The sequence below is a fragment of the Euleptes europaea genome, chromosome 12, assembly GCF_029931775.1.
Source record: "Euleptes europaea isolate rEulEur1 chromosome 12, rEulEur1.hap1, whole genome shotgun sequence".
Lineage (NCBI taxonomy): Eukaryota > Metazoa > Chordata > Lepidosauria > Squamata > Sphaerodactylidae > Euleptes > Euleptes europaea.
The window spans coordinates 17,647,660-17,666,815 of NC_079323.1; the positions used below are offsets into that span (position 1 = coordinate 17,647,660).

The window sequence follows — 19,156 nt, forward strand, 5'->3', positions numbered from 1 at the left end:
TCTCTGCTTATGTGCAGAGAACGCACCTGCTGTTAGTAGCTGCCTCTGTCCCCCACCGGCCCAGAGGAGAACAGCAGATTACTGTTCCTGCTTTCACCTGCCCCGTCCGGCTTCCAGCCGCAACAGTAGCTCCCACAACACCAAGCTGGCTCTCATATCTCGGTTCAGGCTATTTTGTTATGGGACTAGATGGGGAGTAAGGAAAGTGACATGTATTGTTTAGAAAGACTCCGTATCTCAGGGGTTTTCTAAGCAGCTAGAAAAATGACTGTGGTCCTCCTTGGTTTGCCAAAACATCCCAAAACTTAACAAAAACCACTGGAGGGTTTAACACACACATCCCCCATGGAAAATCCCAGCAAACTCAGCATTTGTTGGGGCAAAGCAGACTTGTGTAAGCCAGATCTTGGTTTTTACAAACTAACCGTATTCCATTCTATCTCTGTCTAATCATACAAGCTGGGTCTCACCAAACTCACAGAGGAAGGAAACCCCTTCCCCACTTGGCTTTAGCCCTTTCTTCTGAGTGTGAAGATTATTATATCTGATTTTTTTAAAATCAGAATTTGATAACAGGTTTATCAGCAGATGTGTCTAAAAGTAATCAGTACAGCAAAGTAACAATTTATATGTACATTTTTTAAAATCCTCATGAAACGTGAACATATTTGTGCAAAGAAATCCAAATACACAGTTGCATGTGCAAATCTAGTTTGAAAAGGTAATCACTCATGTTCCAGTTAAAGGTTAGTTATATACCATGTATTTAGACCTCTGTCATGGTAAATTATATTTAGGATAAAACTTTTTAGTGGCCAGAATGAAATGCCAGTATGGCGAGTCAAATATGGATTTCAGAGGCTGGTCACTTCTTTCAAATGCCAGTGAACTCAGATCCCCAGTGGTGTCTTCAGTTTGATGTGGGGGGTTTGCCTTTAAATGTGGTCATTGGATTTGCCTTTAAATATGGTCATCAGTTTGCAGAGCCTGCCACAGTGAATACATACATAAAATTCTGCAGAAGTGGGGTATGGGAAGTAGAAACTAAGCATAGTATGAACAAGTCTCCAACAGCAAGGAAGGAAAATTATGCTTTCCAGTACACGCATCCTCTCCCTCTCCTGCTCCCTCTCTCTCTCTCTCTCTCTCTCTCTCTCCCCCCCCCTCGCATATCTAGGTGCTTTCTTTTAGATGTAACACTCCAGTCTCCCTTTCCTTTCCATTTGCAAGGGGTTCAGAATGCCATGCCAGCTGTATTATAACTAGAACTTCAGCATTTCATTAGGGAAAGAAAACTATTGACAGACACCTCAGTGCCAGCTGCCTCTTTCAGTGACCCTGTAAAATCTCACAGAATCCTTCTCCAAAGGCTAGCTTCAGTATTACAGTGTACATCCTAAACAGTCATTCTCCAGCACTCGGTGAATTTTTTTTTTTTTAACTCAAAGCCTTTTAAATATTTTGTGGATGGCTTTGTGAAAGATTTATCCTTGCTTGAGACGCCTTATAAAAATCTCATCTCTTACAAGGCTTTATATCGCTGCTGTTGCGGCCACAGTATCACCTTTCAAGTCTCAATCTTTTACCTCTTGGAAGCCTCCATGCCTCTTGCAATTTACGGCAGGCAGGCCGTATTCTTTCTTTTCTGTTTTTTCCCCCTGGGGACAGTGGCTTGACATACAATCCAAGCCTCCGGCAAAATTACCATTTGTTACGGGCAGCTGCCCCTTTCATACAGCATTTTAACTTGATCATATGACTCTTGGCTACAAAACAATATTTTATTTAGGGAACTTCTTATCCTGCTTTCCTCCCCAATAGGGAACCAAGCCAGCTCACAAAAAAGAACAATAAATATAAACAAATGTACGCAAAGTACAAAGGTACTCATAGGGTTCCCAGCTCCAGGTTGGGAAATACCTGGAGATTTTTGGGGCGGAGCCTGAGGAGGGTGGGGTTTGGAGAGGGGAGGGAATCAATGCCATAGAGTCCAATAGCCAGAGTGGCCATTTTCTCCAAGTGAACTGATCTCTGTCGGCTGGAGATCTGTTGTAATAACTGTAAGTGGAGGTGCTGTGGCTCAGTGGTAGAGCATCTGCCTGGCATGCAGAAGGTCCCTGGTTCAATCCACAACCTTCCTTAGGACGTTGAGAATAGCAAAAGATAGCCCTATATATGCAGCAGGCTTAATCACCCCATGGCAATTAGTGAATACATAGACTCTGAAAGATCTTGTGTAGACCTATCAAGGAAACCAACTCTGTTACATGACTATTGTTTTGGGATTTTGCTTTGGACCAAAGCGGTAGTGTATTATTTTAATTCTACAACAGTGATCTTGGGCTTTATGCTATTTGCTGAACAAGGGGAACAAAAATGCTATAATGTAGCCATAATTTCCTTCTAATTACAATGATTTGAGCTATTTGCATTTTCCAATACGTAGGGGGAATTATCAGGCATCTTTAGGATGTTTATACAATAATCTCAACATTTTATTGTTAAAACTTTATGCTATAGATTACACCCATGGCTTGGAAGGAATTTACAATGCATTATTCTCCTTCTTTCTTCATCTTGCAGATTGTGAGTGTCGGAAAGCATGTGAAAGGCTACCACTACATCCTTGCAAACCTGGTAAGACCCATTTTCCCAAGTAGCTAAATGGTTGGCTGGCATAGTTCTCCAAGGCCCTGTCAGATTGAGACTCTGCAATTCAGGAGGGTGGAATGGCATGACTTCATGGAGAAGTTCAGAATATATCACGGAGAGCCCAGACCGCAACCTAGTTAATGTATTTGGATTCATGCCAGTTTAATCTCATTGATGTTAATTGGAGTGATGACCTGACCCATTCATGAAATTTACTACAAGTGCAAATAAATCTGGAAAATGGGGCATTCTGTCTATGGCATTAGGGTAAGGTAACAAAACTGCACAGAGAATTCTAATATTTCCAGTTTCTGCTACAAAGGTATCACATTTTTCCAGCTGTAAAAATATTGGCACTAGGAAAAGTAGAGGCTGGGGATAGAATTGATATCTCCCCCTGATATTTTTTAAAGGGAAGGTATCGATATAGCTATTGTTCCTACATCAAGGCTAATGCCCTATCTTTCACATGTGGACTGTGTAATGTACAACTGCCTTTGAATTAGAACATACGGAGCAGTCTGCTCAGAATTAAGTCCAATTTTATTCAATGGGGCTTACCCCCAGGAAAGTGTTCTTCAGATTGGAGGCTTAGTGGACTAGTCTACAAATGGTGATATGTGTTTGGAACATGTTTGACCCATTACCTGTAAATGGTAAACAGCATTGTGTTTTATAGCACTGCTTTACCTTAGCTCCCCTGTAATTAAGGACCCATTAATAGATTTGATTTTATCTATTTAGACTATATTTTGTTTAAAGTGCACTGTAATCACAAAGTCGGAGGCTAAATTTTCATGCCTGAAACTTGTGCATGCTAAAAATAGCTAAAATGCTTATTGTACGTGATGACCTAACCATGTGTACAACCTTTAGCTACTTGTAAGGTCAACAGAGTGTGAAATTGGTTTGTGTGTGTGCCTGTTTAGGGATTCAAAGATATTTCTTTGGAGAGGTTTATGCACGGAGGAGCCAATGTCACGGGGTTTCAGCTGGTGGATTTCAACACATCGATGGTCGCTAAGCTCATGCAACGATGGAAGAAGCTGGACCAGAGAGAATACCCAGGATCGGAGACCCCTCCTAAGGTACTTTGCTGCACCATATATCACATGATAAAAGCTCTTCAGAAGGTTAGTTTAAACTGCGCAAGTTTATATTCGGTGTTTTCAACGTGGGGATGGGCTTGTGTGGTTTCCCTGTTGCTGGTGTGGCTGCTGATAAACTGCAGCAGCAACCAGGGTTCCCAGCAGCCACTCCCCCCCCCCTCCAGGGCCACCAGCTCTTTTGTCATCATCATCATCACCATTTGTTTATTACGGTCAAAGACCAGCTTGCACAAAAGAAATATCATAAGTAATTAAAAACAAAATGTCTGAAATTTGCTCAATAAAACGTAAATTTAGTTACATCAACTCTTGGTAAAATAGTCTGTTTAACATGAAAAGTCATTATAACAGCTTCTTCTGCCTTATAGCGCATGCCCTGGCACAGAATCTCGCAACCTGATAGGTAATATCTTTAACAGAATCATCTAATAATAAAGTAGTATAGCTAACTTTGTCTCTATCTGGGAAACTAGACAAAATTGGATCAATGAGCGTTTTACGTATGTCTTGATAAAATGGGCAGTGTAATAGAACATGTTCAACTGTTTCCACCATGCCAGATTGACATGGACAGAGGCGGAGTTCGTAAGGGAGATGGGCATATCTCCCATCAAGAAGAGCAGATAGAAGGGCATTAAAACGGGCTAAAGTGAAGGCAGCTCTTTTGTAGTTTTTTAAAATATTGGCCCTAAAATATCATTATATCAATATAATGTAATACCAATGTGTGTATCGGGTTCTTTGAACTCCCAGCTTTCTTTTTCCCCCTATTTTTTTTTAAAAAAGTATCTAGCCCATTCCATTGTGCAGATATGTCTTTTGCCTTATATCTGTGCAGTGGAAAGGGATAAAAACTTCGAGCCCATCCTGAGGGGGCGGGTGATCCACGGCAGCCAGGATGGCACAGCCGAAAGCCTCCTCAGAGGCTTCCAGGCCACCACGGAGGGAGGAAAAGCCTTTTTTACAAAAGGACCACCGGCATCCCAGGAGTTATTCCCGGGGCTAAAGGGGTTTGGAAGCTGCCTAAAGGCATGTCCAACCCCTGGAATGCCCTGGGAATGCCTCCCAGGACATCAGCATGGGTATTTGCACTGGAAAATGCCAGCGGAAGGCCCCGCTGGTGCCTGAGCCCCACACTGCGGTGTGGTGTCTAGGGGCCGGCGGGGATGCCCTCCACGGTGGCATAAGTTCCCGTTATCCTGGGATAACTGAGTACTTACGCTGCTGCAGGGTCATGTCGGCTCCTAAGCCGACTCGTTCCCTCCTTTCAGGATTGCACTGTTTGTTCGGTTGCCAACTTCCAGGTACTAGCTGGAGATCTCCTGATATTACGACTGACCTCCAACTGATGGAGATCAATTCATTTGGAGAAAATGGCTACTTCGGCAATTGGACTCTATGGCATTGAAGTCTGCCCCCTCCCCAAACCCCGCCCTCCTCAGGCTCCACCCCAAAAACCTCTTGTTGGTGGCAAAGAGGGACTTGGCAACCCTAACTGTTATTTTTTTAAAAAACGAAAGCTGGGAGTCAGACAACCTGGTACACATATTGGTAAAATGTTATAATGATACTCTCTGGACAATTTTAAAAAATAAAGAGCAGCCGCACTGAAGTGGGGCCGCGGGAAATGCCCCCCCCCCCCCAGCGACAGGGTTAGGGAAACTGGCTGCCAGATTTTCCCACTCACACAGCAGCCGTCCAGCCTTTACTGTGATCTTTGCCAAAAAATCAGAGCAAACCAGGTTTGTGAAAGATTGGAGAAGAGCTGGGGAAACTCCAGCAGGTAGACAAACGAATTGCAATGCTGTGGAGAAGCAGAAAAACAAACAAAGGCTTCTCAAAAGCATGGAACTCAGGGCAGACCATCAGTACAGAAATGGCCTGGCCTAACGGCATTAAGATCTTTTCATGAACGTGTGCCAAAGGTAGGGCTGCAATGTTTAATCAATTGAGTCTTTTCAGCAATTAAAATCAACCAGCAACTTTTTGTACCATCGTAAATTCTTTTTTAAAAAAACAGCATTTAACAATAATTGGATGGCAGGTGCCATATGTCTTAGAAGATACATTCACCCTTTCATCTCACACAAGATGAAATTCTGAAATGATTCCTGAAATGTCAGAAAAAAACTACATAATGCCTGTATTGATTTTAGTTGGGTAGCCAGTAAAGATGCAGGTACACAGGTTGAGTAGCCTCTTGATTCTTGCATTTTTGCTGACAATTAGTTGCAATTATTATAGGAGAAGCATAATCTGGCCAGTTATTCATGCCATGGAGACTTCCAGACTAAACTGTTGTAAGGAAATCTACGTGGGAATTCATTTGAAAAGTTCTTAGACAGCGGTCTCAGATGTGGCTACTTTGTTTTTGAAAAGGGCAAGTGTGAGAGATCCCCCTCTCTGAGTTTGCTTCTCCAAATCAGTTGCTCAGACGTTGATACAGAAACAATAGATTTATTGAAGCCTTCAGGAGATGAGACAGGCACAGGTAGAAAGTTGCAAGTGAGGGGCTATACGGGTTTACAGAATATATTGACTCCAGGGCACTGGGGCACTGGGGTTCACACTTATTGTTATGGGAAGTTACAAGCTTGGCATAATACAAAACATCAGACGGATCCCAGGAAGTCTGGTGCGGCTATCACACTTCCAAGGCCGCACCGGCCTGAGGGAGTACTGGCAGGAAAACAGCGGGGGGGAAGATACATGGGCCATCAGGCCTGGCGCCTGAGACCAGAAGGTGTGAACTGCTTTTACGAGTTCACTGATAATACCGCAGGTGATGGAAAGCAGAGACACAAAGACAGAGACCCTCACATTCTGCCCCCCTTAAGGCCCCCCTCCGGGAGGACGAGGCTTATCGGGATAAGCGAGGTGGAATTCTCGGACCAAGCGAGGAGCTGCCATGTGGGGTGCGGCCACCCATTCGTCATGAGCGGAGCCAAGGTTTTTCCAGCGAACAAAGTAAAACAGTTTCCCTTTCTTCCATTTGGAATCTAAAACCTTGGATATTTCCAAATGGGTATCCCCTCCTACTACGGTAGGAATCTCATGAGCGGGAGGGGGGTGGAACTGGGGAGCTGCTACATAAGGTTTGAGGAGGCTTATATGGAAGACTGGATGAACCCCCTTGAGTGTCTTAGGGAGACTCAGTTCCACGGTAACCTCGTTGATTACTCTGGTAATGGGGAAAGGTCCTACATAACGGTCGCTCAGTTTTTTGCAGGGGCGAAGAGAGCGGAGGTTTTTGGTGGACAGATAGACTTGCTCCCCCACCTTGAGTTCCCATCCCGGAGACCGGTGTTTGTCCGCTTGTTCCTTGTACTTGCTTATTGCCCTTTCCAGATTTTTGAGCAACCATGGCCAGGTGGATTTAACCACCTGAATCCACTCCTGAAGATCAGGGGTAGACTGGAGCTCTGGCGAGACGGGGGCAGAACCGAAAGGGCCAAAATCCGTCCCGTATATAACTTGGAAGGGACTAAAGCCGGTAGAGGAATGAGGCGCATTGTTGTACGCATATTCGGCAAATGGCAGCAGGTCGACCCAGTCGTCCTGGTGGAAATTTACATAGCAACGCAAATAACATTCTACTACCGCATTTACTCGTTCTGTTTGACCATCCGTTTGGGGGTGATAGGCGGAAGAAAGGCCCTGTTCCTCCACTCCCATTAACTTTAGGAAAGCCCGCCAGAATTTGGCAACAAACTGGACCCCCCGGTCGGAGAGGACCTTCCTCGGGATCGAGTGTAGCCTGAGGACGTGCGTGATGAACAGTTTAGCTAAGCCCTGGGCTGAAGGAAGACCTGCACATGGAACGAAATGAACCTGTTTGGAAAAGAGGTCTGTGATGACCCAGAGAACCGTTTTCCCCCGACTTGGAGGTAGGTCGGTGATAAAATCCATGGCGATGACTTCCCAGGGACGGGAGGGGTTCTCAAGCGGTTTGAGAAGCCCCGGGGGTTTTCCCATCCGTTTCTTGGCTGTGGCGCAGGTGGGGCAGCTGCGCACATACAACTCCACATCAGATCTCATACCGGGCCACCAGAATTGCCTTCGAACCAGGTGAAGCGTTTTTACGAAACCAAAATGACCCGCTAGCCTGGCCCCATGTACAAGTCCCAATACTTCTTTGCGAAGGGAAGATGGGACATATAGTTTCCCCCCTTGCACCCACCAAGTGTTGGTTCGTTCCAAGCCAGTGGGGAGGAGATGGTGCTCCTCCTCCTGTAAGGAGGCGTCCCGGAGTCGCTGTTGGAATGCTTCCGGGATACCTTTGAGCGTAGGGGGGGTCTCCGGTTGGCGGGCTTGGGATCGGGTGGTGACGGCCAAGCCAGGGACTTCCCCTCGCTGTTCGGGAGTGAACAGGGAGTCGACGGGGCGATCGAAATCGTTGCGATACTGGGGAAGTCGTGACAAAGCATCAGCTAGGGCATTTTCTTTGCCAGGGACATGTTTGAGGGTGAACCGGAATTTAGCAAAAAATTGGGCCCACCGAATTTGTTTGGCATTGAGTTTTCTAGCTCCCTTGAGAGCCTCAAGATTCTTGTGATCTGTGCACACTTCGAACGGCAGCTCGGCCCCCTCCAAGAAGTGTCTCCATATGGTAAGGGCATGTTTGACCGCTGCTGCCTCCTTCTCCCAAATGGCCCAGTTGATTTCGGACTGGGAAAACTTCTTGGAGAAGTAGGCGCATGGCCTCAACCGTCCCCCCTCATCCCTCTGCAATAGGGCCCCGCCCATGGCTACATCCGAGGCATCCACCTGCACCACGAAGGGCTTGGTGCAATCCGGGTGAGCCAAAACGGGTTCGGATGAAAAAAGTAGCTTTAAACGTTCAAAAGCTTGCTGGCACTGGGGAGACCACTGCAGACGGGCTGAGGGGAGTGCGGCGCTAGCCCCCCTGTCCTTGGTACGTAACAGGGCAGTGAGGGGAAGCGCAACTTGGGCAAAGTTGGGAATGAAATTCCGGTAAAAGTTGGCAAACCCCAAAAACTGTTGAAGTTGGCGGCGGGTAGTGGGGGTTTCCCAGTCCCGCACCGCCTGGACCTTGGCGGGGTCCATTTCCAACCCTTGGTGGGAAATCACATACCCCAGAAATGTAATAGAAGGTTGGTGGAATTCACACTTGGACACCTTAGCATACAGTTTGTGCTCCCGCAGCCGCTGGAGCACTTCTCGCACTAGGCGCACATGTTCTTCCATGGTCTCAGAGTAAATAAGAATGTCATCGAGAAATACCACCACCCCCCGAAACAGTAAATCATGCAAAACTTCATTAATTAATTGCATAAAAACACTCGGAGCCCCCGAAAGTCCGAACGGCATGACCAGGTACTCAAACATCCCAAAACAACTGGAAAAGGCCGTTTTGGGTTCGTCTCCTTCTTTGATGCGAATGCGGTGGTAGGCTTCTACCAAGTCCAGTTTGGTGAAGATTCGGCCCTCCTTTAATTGTGCTAGAAGGTCAGGAATAAGAGGGAGGGGGTAAGCATTAGACTGGGTGACTGCGTTCAGTCTGCGAAAGTCAATACACAGTCTTAAATCTCCCGTCTTTTTCTTTACAAAGAAAGCTGGGGCTGAATAAGGAGCCTTGGAGGGGCGTATGAAACCCCTCGCCAGATTGACATCCAGATAGTCTCGCAATACAGTCTTTTCACTGGGGCTCATGGGGTAAACCTTTCCCTTAGACAGTTTGCCTTCCCCTACAATCTCGATGGCACAGTCCGTTTCTCTGTGGGGAGGCAGTTCGTCGCACTCTCTAACATCGAAAACATCAGTAAACTGCGAGTACTCAGAGGGTAATTGAGGAGAGACTGGGGCGGGGGACCCTACCAGTGCGGCGGCTGGAGTTCTGAGTACCCGTTCCTTGTCATGCAACCCACAGGGGTTTTCGGGGAAAGAAAGCACCCGTTTAACCCAATCAATGGAGGGATTGTGTCCCCTTAACCAGTTCATCCCTAACACCACAGGGGTCACAATAGGGGCGATGGTGAAATACAACCGTTCCCAATGTTCCCCCACGGACATAATCACGGCTGCAGTTCTGTGGGTCACAGGGCCCCGTTTAAAGTCACTCCCGTCCATTTGGGAAAAACGGAGGGGTCCCGGAAGCCGCTTGCGCCGGACACCCAACTTCTTGGCAGTTTCCTCATTTATCATGGTGCGGGCACACCCCGAGTCGACCAACGCGGGGACCTCTAACGGGGGACCCCCTTTGGGTAGGGACAGATGAACACGCACAAATACATTGTCCTCTTGGGCGCTTACCATCGGTGGAGCTCCTTGCACAACGATAGGGACGGTCTGCTGCGGAGCCCCCTCTACAGCAGACCGACGGCGTTTTTTGCCGGCTGTTCCCACTCTTCCTCCTCGCTGGAAGAGGGGGACGGGGTGGTGGCTTCCGGGGAGCCGTCCGAATCAAAGACGGTATTTGTAATCCGGGACCCCGATGGGACCGTAGAGTCGGATGCCCCATCCTGGGGGCGCGCGTGGAGAGCGGAGGGTGCGCCGGAGCGCCGGCTCAGTGGTCCACTTCTGCGGCGAGGCTGGCTGTCGGCGGCCGGTTTCGTCGGCTCGGCCTGGGTTTGGCGGGGGGGGGTCGGACGGCCTGAGCGAGAGGGGCATTGCGATGCAAAGTGACCCTTTCCCCCGCAGATCAGGCAGACGCCGGCCTCGAACCGCTTGCGGCGTTCCGCGGCCGAGAGACCCCCGCCACCCCCTTGCCGGAGTTCCCGGCCACGGTCACCTCGGGGCCTGGGGTCTCGCCCAAGCCGTTGCTTGGACAAGTTCAGGAGTTGCTTGCGATTTTCGATGTCAGCAGCATGGCGAACCCAACCTTCCACATCCGGGGGGTTCCCTTGCATGAAGGCCCAATGTTGGAGGTCTGGGTTGAGACCCTCCCTGAAACATTGTACCAAGGTAGCTTCACTCCAGTCCAGAATTCGGCTAGCCAGTGACTGGAACTCACTTGCATACTGCGTCACCGACTTAGTCCCTTGGCGCAGTTGCATCAGGGAGGCTTTAGCCCGCTCACCCAGAGTCGGGTCCTCAAAACGGTTTCGGAGTGCTACCATGAACTCGTCCAGGGTTCGCAGCACCGGCGAGCGGAGTTCATACTGCAACACCATCCAGGCAGCCGCCTCCCCTTGCAGTAAGGAAGCCACGTACTGCACCCGGGACTCCTCAGAAACGAAGGTTCGGCCTTGTTCCCGCATAAAAATGTCTACTTGGACCATAAAAAAGGTCAACTGGTCTCCCGACCCGTCATACGTGACTTTCAGGTCCCGACGGGCCGGGGGGGCAGGGGTTGCGGGCGGAACTACCGGCGCCCCGTCTGGGGGAGCACCGGCTGGAGGTTGCAACTTCAGCGCATCTAGGGCCGTGGCCATCTCACCCATTACGCGTTGCATGGTCTCCATCTGCTCCTGCATAGCCCGGCGGTCTTCCTGCCACTGCTTTCGTTCTTCCTCCATGAGGGCCTCTTTGCGGGCCGGGTCCCCTTCGAGTCCCGTGCTGGGGAAGGCCAACCGGCGATCCTTCGCCGCAGTCCGCGAGAGCGACCAGCCCTTGGGAGAGTCCAGCCAATAAGTAAGCCCCCGGGGACGTTCGTCCCGATCTTGGTCGGGGGCGCGACCCTTCGGTTTCTTTGGCTTGGCTCCCTCCTCCTTCGGGTCCGGCTTCTCCGGCTCGTCCGGATCCTTGGGGGCATCGGGGATAGGGGTGGTGTCCTCGTCGGCTGACATTCTGTCCAAAGCGGTACAGCTGCAGTCCGAGAGGCAAGGACTTGCAACTTAATGTGAGAGATCCCCCTCTCTGAGTTTGCTTCTCCAAATCAGTTGCTCAGACGTTGATACAGAAACAATAGATTTATTGAAGCCTTCAGGAGATGAGACAGGCACAGGTAGAAAGTTGCAAGTGAGGGGCTATACGGGTTTACAGAATATATTGACTCCAGGGCACTGGGGCACTGGGGTTCACACTTATTGTTATGGGAAGTTACAAGCTTGGCATAATACAAAACATCAGACGGATCCCAGGAAGTCTGGTGCGGCTATCACACTTCCAAGGCCGCACCGGCCTGAGGGAGTACTGGCAGGAAAACAGCGGGGGGGAAGATACATGGGCCATCAGGCCTGGCGCCTGAGACCAGAAGGTGTGAACTGCTTTTACGAGTTCACTGATAATACCGCAGGTGATGGAAAGCAGAGACACAAAGACAGAGACCCTCACAGCAAGCCTCTCTGGGTACATTACGCCTCTGCTATTGCATGTCCCCTGGTTTCCAAGTGTTTCCATGCCCAATTCAAAGTGCTGCTCTTTAACATCAAGGATCAGGATAGCCACCATGGTGTAGTGGTTAAGAGCGGTGGCTAGGAGCAGTGGATTTTAATCTGGAGAACCAGGTTTGATTCCCCACTCCTCCACAGGAGCGGTGGACTCTAATCTGGTAAACCGGGTTGGTTTCCCAATTCCTACACATGAAGCCAACTGGGTGACCTTGGGCTAGTCACACTCTTTCAGCCGCACCTACCTCTGTTGGGTGTCTGTTGGGAGGTGAAAGGAGGGTGGTTGTAAGCCAGTTTGATTCTCCCTTAAGTGGTAGAAAAAACCCCAACTCTTCTTCTTCTTCTTTATCTAAAAAGGCCACCATCTTAAATATGAATTTAATGCTTTGTGAAAAGCAGTTTTCCCTCATTTTGCTGGGCATGGGTTTGGGTGTCCAAGAGACGAACAGAAATTTGAGATAAGGGGGAATAGCCTCTTTTATTCAGCTCCTTCTTGGATTCCTTAAAGCGGCCATTCTCTGGTCTTTTTGACTAATAAGGTTTCAAAGCTGAACTTTTCGAATGTGCTCAGATTGTGAAGATCCCACCATCCTCATTCAAGAAGAAAGTCACTTCATTTTCACTTAGAAATTCCATTCATTGGGGGTCAATTGAAGGATCGAATTAAGAGTGTACTAGGGTAAAAAACAAAACAAAACCCCTTAAAGCCAATATATGTTTTTCTGTTCTTGATTAGTATACCTCTGCTCTGACCTATGATGGGGTGCTTGTGATGGCTGAGACTTTTCGTAATCTTCGGAAGCAGAAAATTGATATTTCTCGGAGAGGGAATGCTGGCGATTGCCTTGCAAATCCAGCTGCACCGTGGGGCCAAGGTATTGATATGGAGAGAACCCTAAAACAGGTATGGCTTAATTTTAGCAGGGTTTTGTGCTTAGCTTGCATCCTAACCTGGATGCAATGTTAGAGCTTTTAGTGTGCCTAACAGTTGTTGGATTATAACAACTAGCTCGTGTTTGCAGTTAACTGCCTGTGAGATACATAGGCCATTTATGCATGGCTGTTTCCTCACAGTCATCCCACCGACTTCTTTGGGGCTTTGCTTTGATTATGCTTGCATTTTCCAACCATCAGAGGTCATCTTGCTCTCCCCACACATTTATGTGTGTTTGCCTGCGTTTTCTGGATTTGTGTTTAGCCAGCATCCAGAAAATGCAGGGAAACGAGCGGGGAGAGCAAGGCGACCTCTGACAGTTGGAAAATGCAAGCGTAATCAAAGCAATGCCCTGAATAAGTCAGCGGGGTGACCGCGAGGAAACGGCCATGCATAAATGGCCTTAGTTTGCCTTATCTCGCATGTCTTTTCAACAGTATGGCCCTAAATAGTGGCATTTTGCAGATAGGAAAATGAAGAACTGGGACACTTGTTGACTTATCCGTAATTGTGCATTGAGTGCTTTATGACAGCTCGTGCTAGGACGCAGGTCCCCTGAGGACAAGAGCAACACACTGTCCACTGAATCACACCATTAAAAAATATATTAGTGGCTATGAGTAACATTTGAGGAACTTCAGACCATATCCTCTATACCACCATGGCTGCTGCGTCACACCATCCAAGAAGGAAACATGCACTGCAATCCTAAGCACAATTATGCCCTTCTAAGCACATTGAATTTAACAGACTCATAAGAGTGTAACTTCGTTTAGGATTGCACTATTGGAAATACAGGCTGCTCATTTGCAGGGGCAGGGGGCAGGCCAGTGGCTCAGTATGCTTTTCCAAGAGTGTCTCTCCCAGACCTTTAAAGCTAGAAGACTGGGGGTAACCCAAACAGACCCGTGCAGCAGATGCACACTGAGAGATGGTTACAGTGGTTTTTTTTTCTCCTGTAGCTAAAGTTAACTGTGCATTGACAGAGGACAATTGCTTTGCTCCTTGTTCTGAGCTGGCTACCTATATTTTAAGTTTTTCCACATCAACAAACTTTATTATTATTTTATGTCTCTAGCACCATCAATGGTTGTGTGACGTTCTGCAAAATAATGTAAGCTAAACACGCACAGTGGATCTGGTGTCATATAATGTGATCATTATATGACTTTGCTATATACATTGTGAAAACTTCACAAACAGCAGTGTGAAGAGTAGATTAGATCCTCTCATCACACAGAAGAATATTCACATAATTAAACTATAGTAGGAGAACATCGTTGATTTTGGTCCCTAATCTATAACATATATGGCATAACAGCTAATGCAGCCTTAGATCTAGAAACTCTATTTGCGATCCAGATATTTGGTCTGAGCAGTATAAGATAATCGCATCTGATCAAAAGCTATTATATGTTTTCTTTAGCCTATTTAGAAACATTTTGGTAGGAAGCTTGCACATTAAATTTTCAGTCTGCTCCTCAATGTCAATTCCTCGTCATATATTGAAGAAAGAAAATGAATTTTATATGATTGTTTAAGAATTATCTGAACTTTTTGCATGCTGAATTTGTTATCTAGACAGTCTAGATAATGTTTTGGGCCTTGTGGAAAGGTTAAAAAAATGCCACATCATTCTCCTTCCTTAATCAATTTTAAAAGAAGGTAACGCAGAGGTGTTTTTCACCGTTGTCAGGGCTTTCTGTTCCTGATTAATATGGAGGCTCCAGATCTCTGTCAGAATGATTTAGCCTCTTGTTTCAAGGCAGGACAGTTGAGTTAGCGGGAGGAGGGAGGGGAAGGAGATCTCTTCTACAGCAAAATTTAAAAACGTTGCAATGGCAATTAAGCATATTCAACATCAAAAGGGGAGACATGGCGCAGAAGTGACTGCTGGCAGCTCTGGGCCCATAAACGGGGTGCTTCAGAATGGAAAGTGATTTGAAAACGGAGAACAGAAGGCAAGCCGCTGCTTACATGCTGATATCAACTCCTATGGACAACTGTTAAAAATTGAGCATGCTTAAGTATCCCACATGAAAAGATGTAACCAAAACAATATGAGATGGTCTCAGAAGAATGATCCTCCCCAAGGATTGGCTTGATACAAGGCAGCTGTTTTGAGAAGAAGAAGAGATGGTTTTTATATGCCAACTCTCTCTACCACTTAAGGGACACTCAAACCGGCTTACAATCACCTTCCCTTCCCCTCCCCACAACAGACACCTCGTGAGATAGGTGGGGCTGAGAGAGTTCAGAGAGAACTGTGACTAGCCCAAGGTCACCTAGCTGGTTTCATGTGTCAGAGTGGGGAAACCAACCTGGTTCACCAGAAGAAACTGTCATTTTAAAGGTTACTATATTCATGTTTATTGATGGAACGCATGTACATATAAATTAGCACATGTACATCTTACAGAAGAAGAAGAGTTGGTTTTTATATGCCGACTTTCTCTACCACTTAAGGAAGAATCAAACCAGCTTACAATCGCCTTCCCCTCCCCTCCCCACAACAGACACCATGTGAGGTAGGTGGGGCTGAGAGAGCTCTAAGAGCTGTGACTAGCCAAAGGTCACCCAGCGGCTTCATGTGGAGGAGTGGGTAAACCAACCCGGTTCTCCAGATTAGAGTCTACCGCTCCTAACCACCGCTCTTAACCACCTCACCACACTGGCTTTCCTCTCTCTTCACAGCTGGGTGTCCTCTCTCTTTACCGCTGAGTCAGGTGTACCTGTGCCATCACAGGGTGTATCTCCTCCCGATCATTGACTGGCAGAACGGGAAAATAATGTGGCTAAGACTTCTTAAACATTACAAGGAGAAAGGAAGAGAACTTCAAACAGTCCTGCTGATTTCAGGGGTGTTCCCTAGCAGCGCTCATCCTTATCCTGGAACCAGTCACAGCAGTGGATGAAGGGAAGGTTCAGGGCCAGAAAAGACTAAGGCCAGCTTACATGGGACTCTGGGAATCTGTGATCAGATCTCCAGGCTTGTAGTTTCACTATGAAAAGCAGGCATGGGAAGGACCTAACTATGGATCAGGGCTATGATGCAGAGTAAGGGGGTGTTTATCTCCCCCCTGTGCCAGTTCCCTTATTAAAATGCCCCCCTTACATGCTGCTTTAAGACAGTAGAAGGAAAGACAAAATACTTTGTATTGCTTCTGTCTTTTGGGGGTGGGGCTGTGAAGAAGTCCATTTTCAGCTAAACTTTGTCTGGGATCAGGTTCTCAGCATCATGTTGGTAGTTTGGTGCTCATTTTGTCTATAAGGCTCTTGAAGGCAAAAGGGTGTTCATTTGTCTTTAAGAAACTGTCAGAAATAAGCTTCTCTCATTGATTCCCCAATGCCCCTCATCATCACATTTTGTGGGACGCACAGTTCTATAACATTGCATTTCACTCTCTTCCTCATGCCCCTTATCAAGACATTCTTTGAGAAGGATCCAGGAGGGGCTTCGTATCTTCCCTGACAACTTATTTATGCATTCCTAGAGAAGGTTGCTTTATGATTGAAGCTGTCCCAGAACTATCCTATTTAGTAACACGTGTGATTTTTAATGATATATAAGTGGAGGCCTAATGAAGCTGCAAGTCTAGGGTGCGCTTCTATTTTTAGAGAGTGTTTTGGTTCTGGCGTGTGATTCCGACAAGGAATAAAAAAAATGGACTTGTGAACTTTCATTGCAATAATGAATACTATTGTAATAATGAATCATAGTTCTTATTTATGACATTGTAACTTATCTTGCACTTCCTTCAGTATTTCAGAAATATGGAGGTTTTAGTGATGTGCAGATTAATTTGAAGGCTGTCAAAATTGTACGTTGTTGATTGACGGGCCTTTTTATAAGGCTGGTTGACTTACTTTGTGACTCTTCATCAGCCACACGTGTGTTGTTTTTAATTTCTAATTTTTAAGGTTCGAATACAAGGACTAACAGGAAATGTCCAGTTTGACCACTATGGTCGCAGAGTCAATTATTCGATGGATGTGCTTGAACTGAAGAGTACAGGTCTTCGAAAGGTTTGTGCCATTTCAACATCCTTGCTTAACTAATATGACACACTGTACATGGGGCTACTCTTAAAGAAATTTCAAGTTAACTAAAAATGGAGCCTGGGGAAGGCACTGGTAAACCACCCTGTAAACAAAGACTGCCTAGTACATGTCGGGATGTGACGTCACCCCATGGGTCAGGAATGTCGCGGTGCTTCCACAGGGGTCCTTTACCTTAAAAATGGAGCCACCTGTTCGTTAATAGAGGTGAGCTAACATGAATTTATTACACTTGTTCCAAAACATTGTCATTGGTTGCCTTCTTTCTGGGCTAAAGTTTAGGATGCTGCTTTCTACCTATAAAAACCTTCATGGCCAGGGACCCACAAACCTGTTGCCAGCTAATTTGCCTGTTTGTTTCTATGGAATGGTTAAAATTAGTTGTTGCATACAATTCAGTGATATCAATGACAAAAGGGAGTATTCCTTCACACCACACGTAGTTAAATTGTGGAACTCCCTGCCCCAGGATGTGGTGATGGCTGCCAACTTGGAAGGCTTTAAGAGGGGAGTGGGCATGTTCATGGAGGAGAGGGCTATCCATGGCTGCTAGTCAAAATGAATACTAGTCACGATGCATACCTATTATCTCCAGGATCAGAGGAGCATGCCTATTATATTAGGTGCTGTGGAACACAGGCAGGATGCTGCTGCAGTCGTCTTGTTTGGGGGCCTCCTAGAGGCCCCTGGTTGGCCACTGTGTGAACAGACTGCTGGACTTGATGAGCCTTGGTCTGATCCAGCATGAATTTTCTTATGTTCTTATCTGTATTGCTTAAAGATACTACCTAATACTGGGAATAATTTTTTTTAAAAAAATAGTGTTAATCGATCCCTGGATTTATGCAGTTCTCATGTGACAAGACATGAGATCTGTTTTTCGTTTTGTTTTTTGGGTGTGGGTTTTTGTTTTTGTTTTGCAAAGACGGGCCCTTGCATTGTCATTGCATTATTTTACACCAGCAGAAATGTCACAAGCATAATAATATACAGGTATATAGGAGCATATAATTAACATTAAAATTATATAACCTTGGATTGTATTACCTTAGTAAGTAGTCTTGAAAGGTGAACCTTGGAGAAATGTACTGCAGCATTTCAAGGAACTGGTTTCATATATATATATATATATATATATATATATATATATATATATATATATATATTGTATTATACAGAATTTTAGAGTAAGCAATCTGGAATAAGAGCCAAGAGAATTTGCTCTGTGCTTTCATTTGTAATTACAATCCAGCGAGTCTTTCTAGTTCCAGCTCCGTGGGAAATGGTATTCTGTTTATAAAGATGATGTATGTCTGTGAAACAAAAGCAGTAAAATGCAGCAGTGTCCAGTTCCTTTTAATCTGTGCGTGGACATCCAAAGGTGCAGTGCCAGGCCTTTTCCAGTAGGGGTGCCTTGCCTGTGGAATGTCCTCCCACAAGAGGCCCACCTGCCACCTACTCCCGTCCATTAGGCACCAGGCCAAAACAGGCCTTTTAACTAAGGGTTTGACCTTTTAAATTGTTCTTACAATCTGTTTCTAGCCTGAGGGCTACTATGAGAATCATTTAGGGCTGCCAGAAGGTTTTTTTATGCTGAGAGTTTTTATGTGCTTTAGGAACTTTATGTGATTTTATGCTTCTGGGTTTTATTGGCTTTTTTAATGGCTATAAATTTTCATGGTTTTTTTCACAATTTTTATTTTGTGAGACTCCTCGAGGAGGTCTCTGAAAAGTTGGCATATAAATACAAAGTCAAATCATTGATCCGTCTATTCCAACTGATAGCAGCTCTTCGCTTGCTCAGGCAGAGGTCTTTTTTTTAAAACAAGAGATGCAAGGACTGAACTTGCAACCTCCTGCATGCAAACAGTTGCTCTGAACTGCAATACCTTCTCTAAAATGTTCAAAAATGGAGGCTCCTGCTCTCCTTCAGCAAAAGGGGAACAAGCATTCAGAACCAGAATTGCACTGGCACAGAACTTCCAAGATGGTATGCTCTGTTCAGCCAAGAAATCTGTGTATCCTGCAGAGTCTTCCTTTGTACAGTAGACCTTGGGACTACATCTAATGATGAAATGGAATCCATCAGTGAGTGACAAGATTGCCTTCAA

General features: G+C 46.2%; 1 protein-coding gene across 6 annotated transcripts in view; it reads left to right on the forward strand.

Moving 5' to 3' along the window:
* The window catches only part of GRIA4 (glutamate ionotropic receptor AMPA type subunit 4), a 254,524-nt gene that overhangs the window by 157,835 nt on the left and 77,533 nt on the right, over positions 1–19,156 (forward strand). For all 6 annotated transcript variants that reach the window (XM_056858902.1, XM_056858903.1, XM_056858905.1 and 3 more), the window contains exons 5-8: positions 2,584–2,637; positions 3,582–3,740; positions 12,789–12,956; positions 16,908–17,012. In XM_056858902.1, the coding sequence (XP_056714880.1) occupies positions 2,584–2,637; positions 3,582–3,740; positions 12,789–12,956; positions 16,908–17,012 (486 nt within the window). The remainder of the gene's footprint in view (positions 1–2,583; positions 2,638–3,581; positions 3,741–12,788; positions 12,957–16,907; positions 17,013–19,156) is intronic.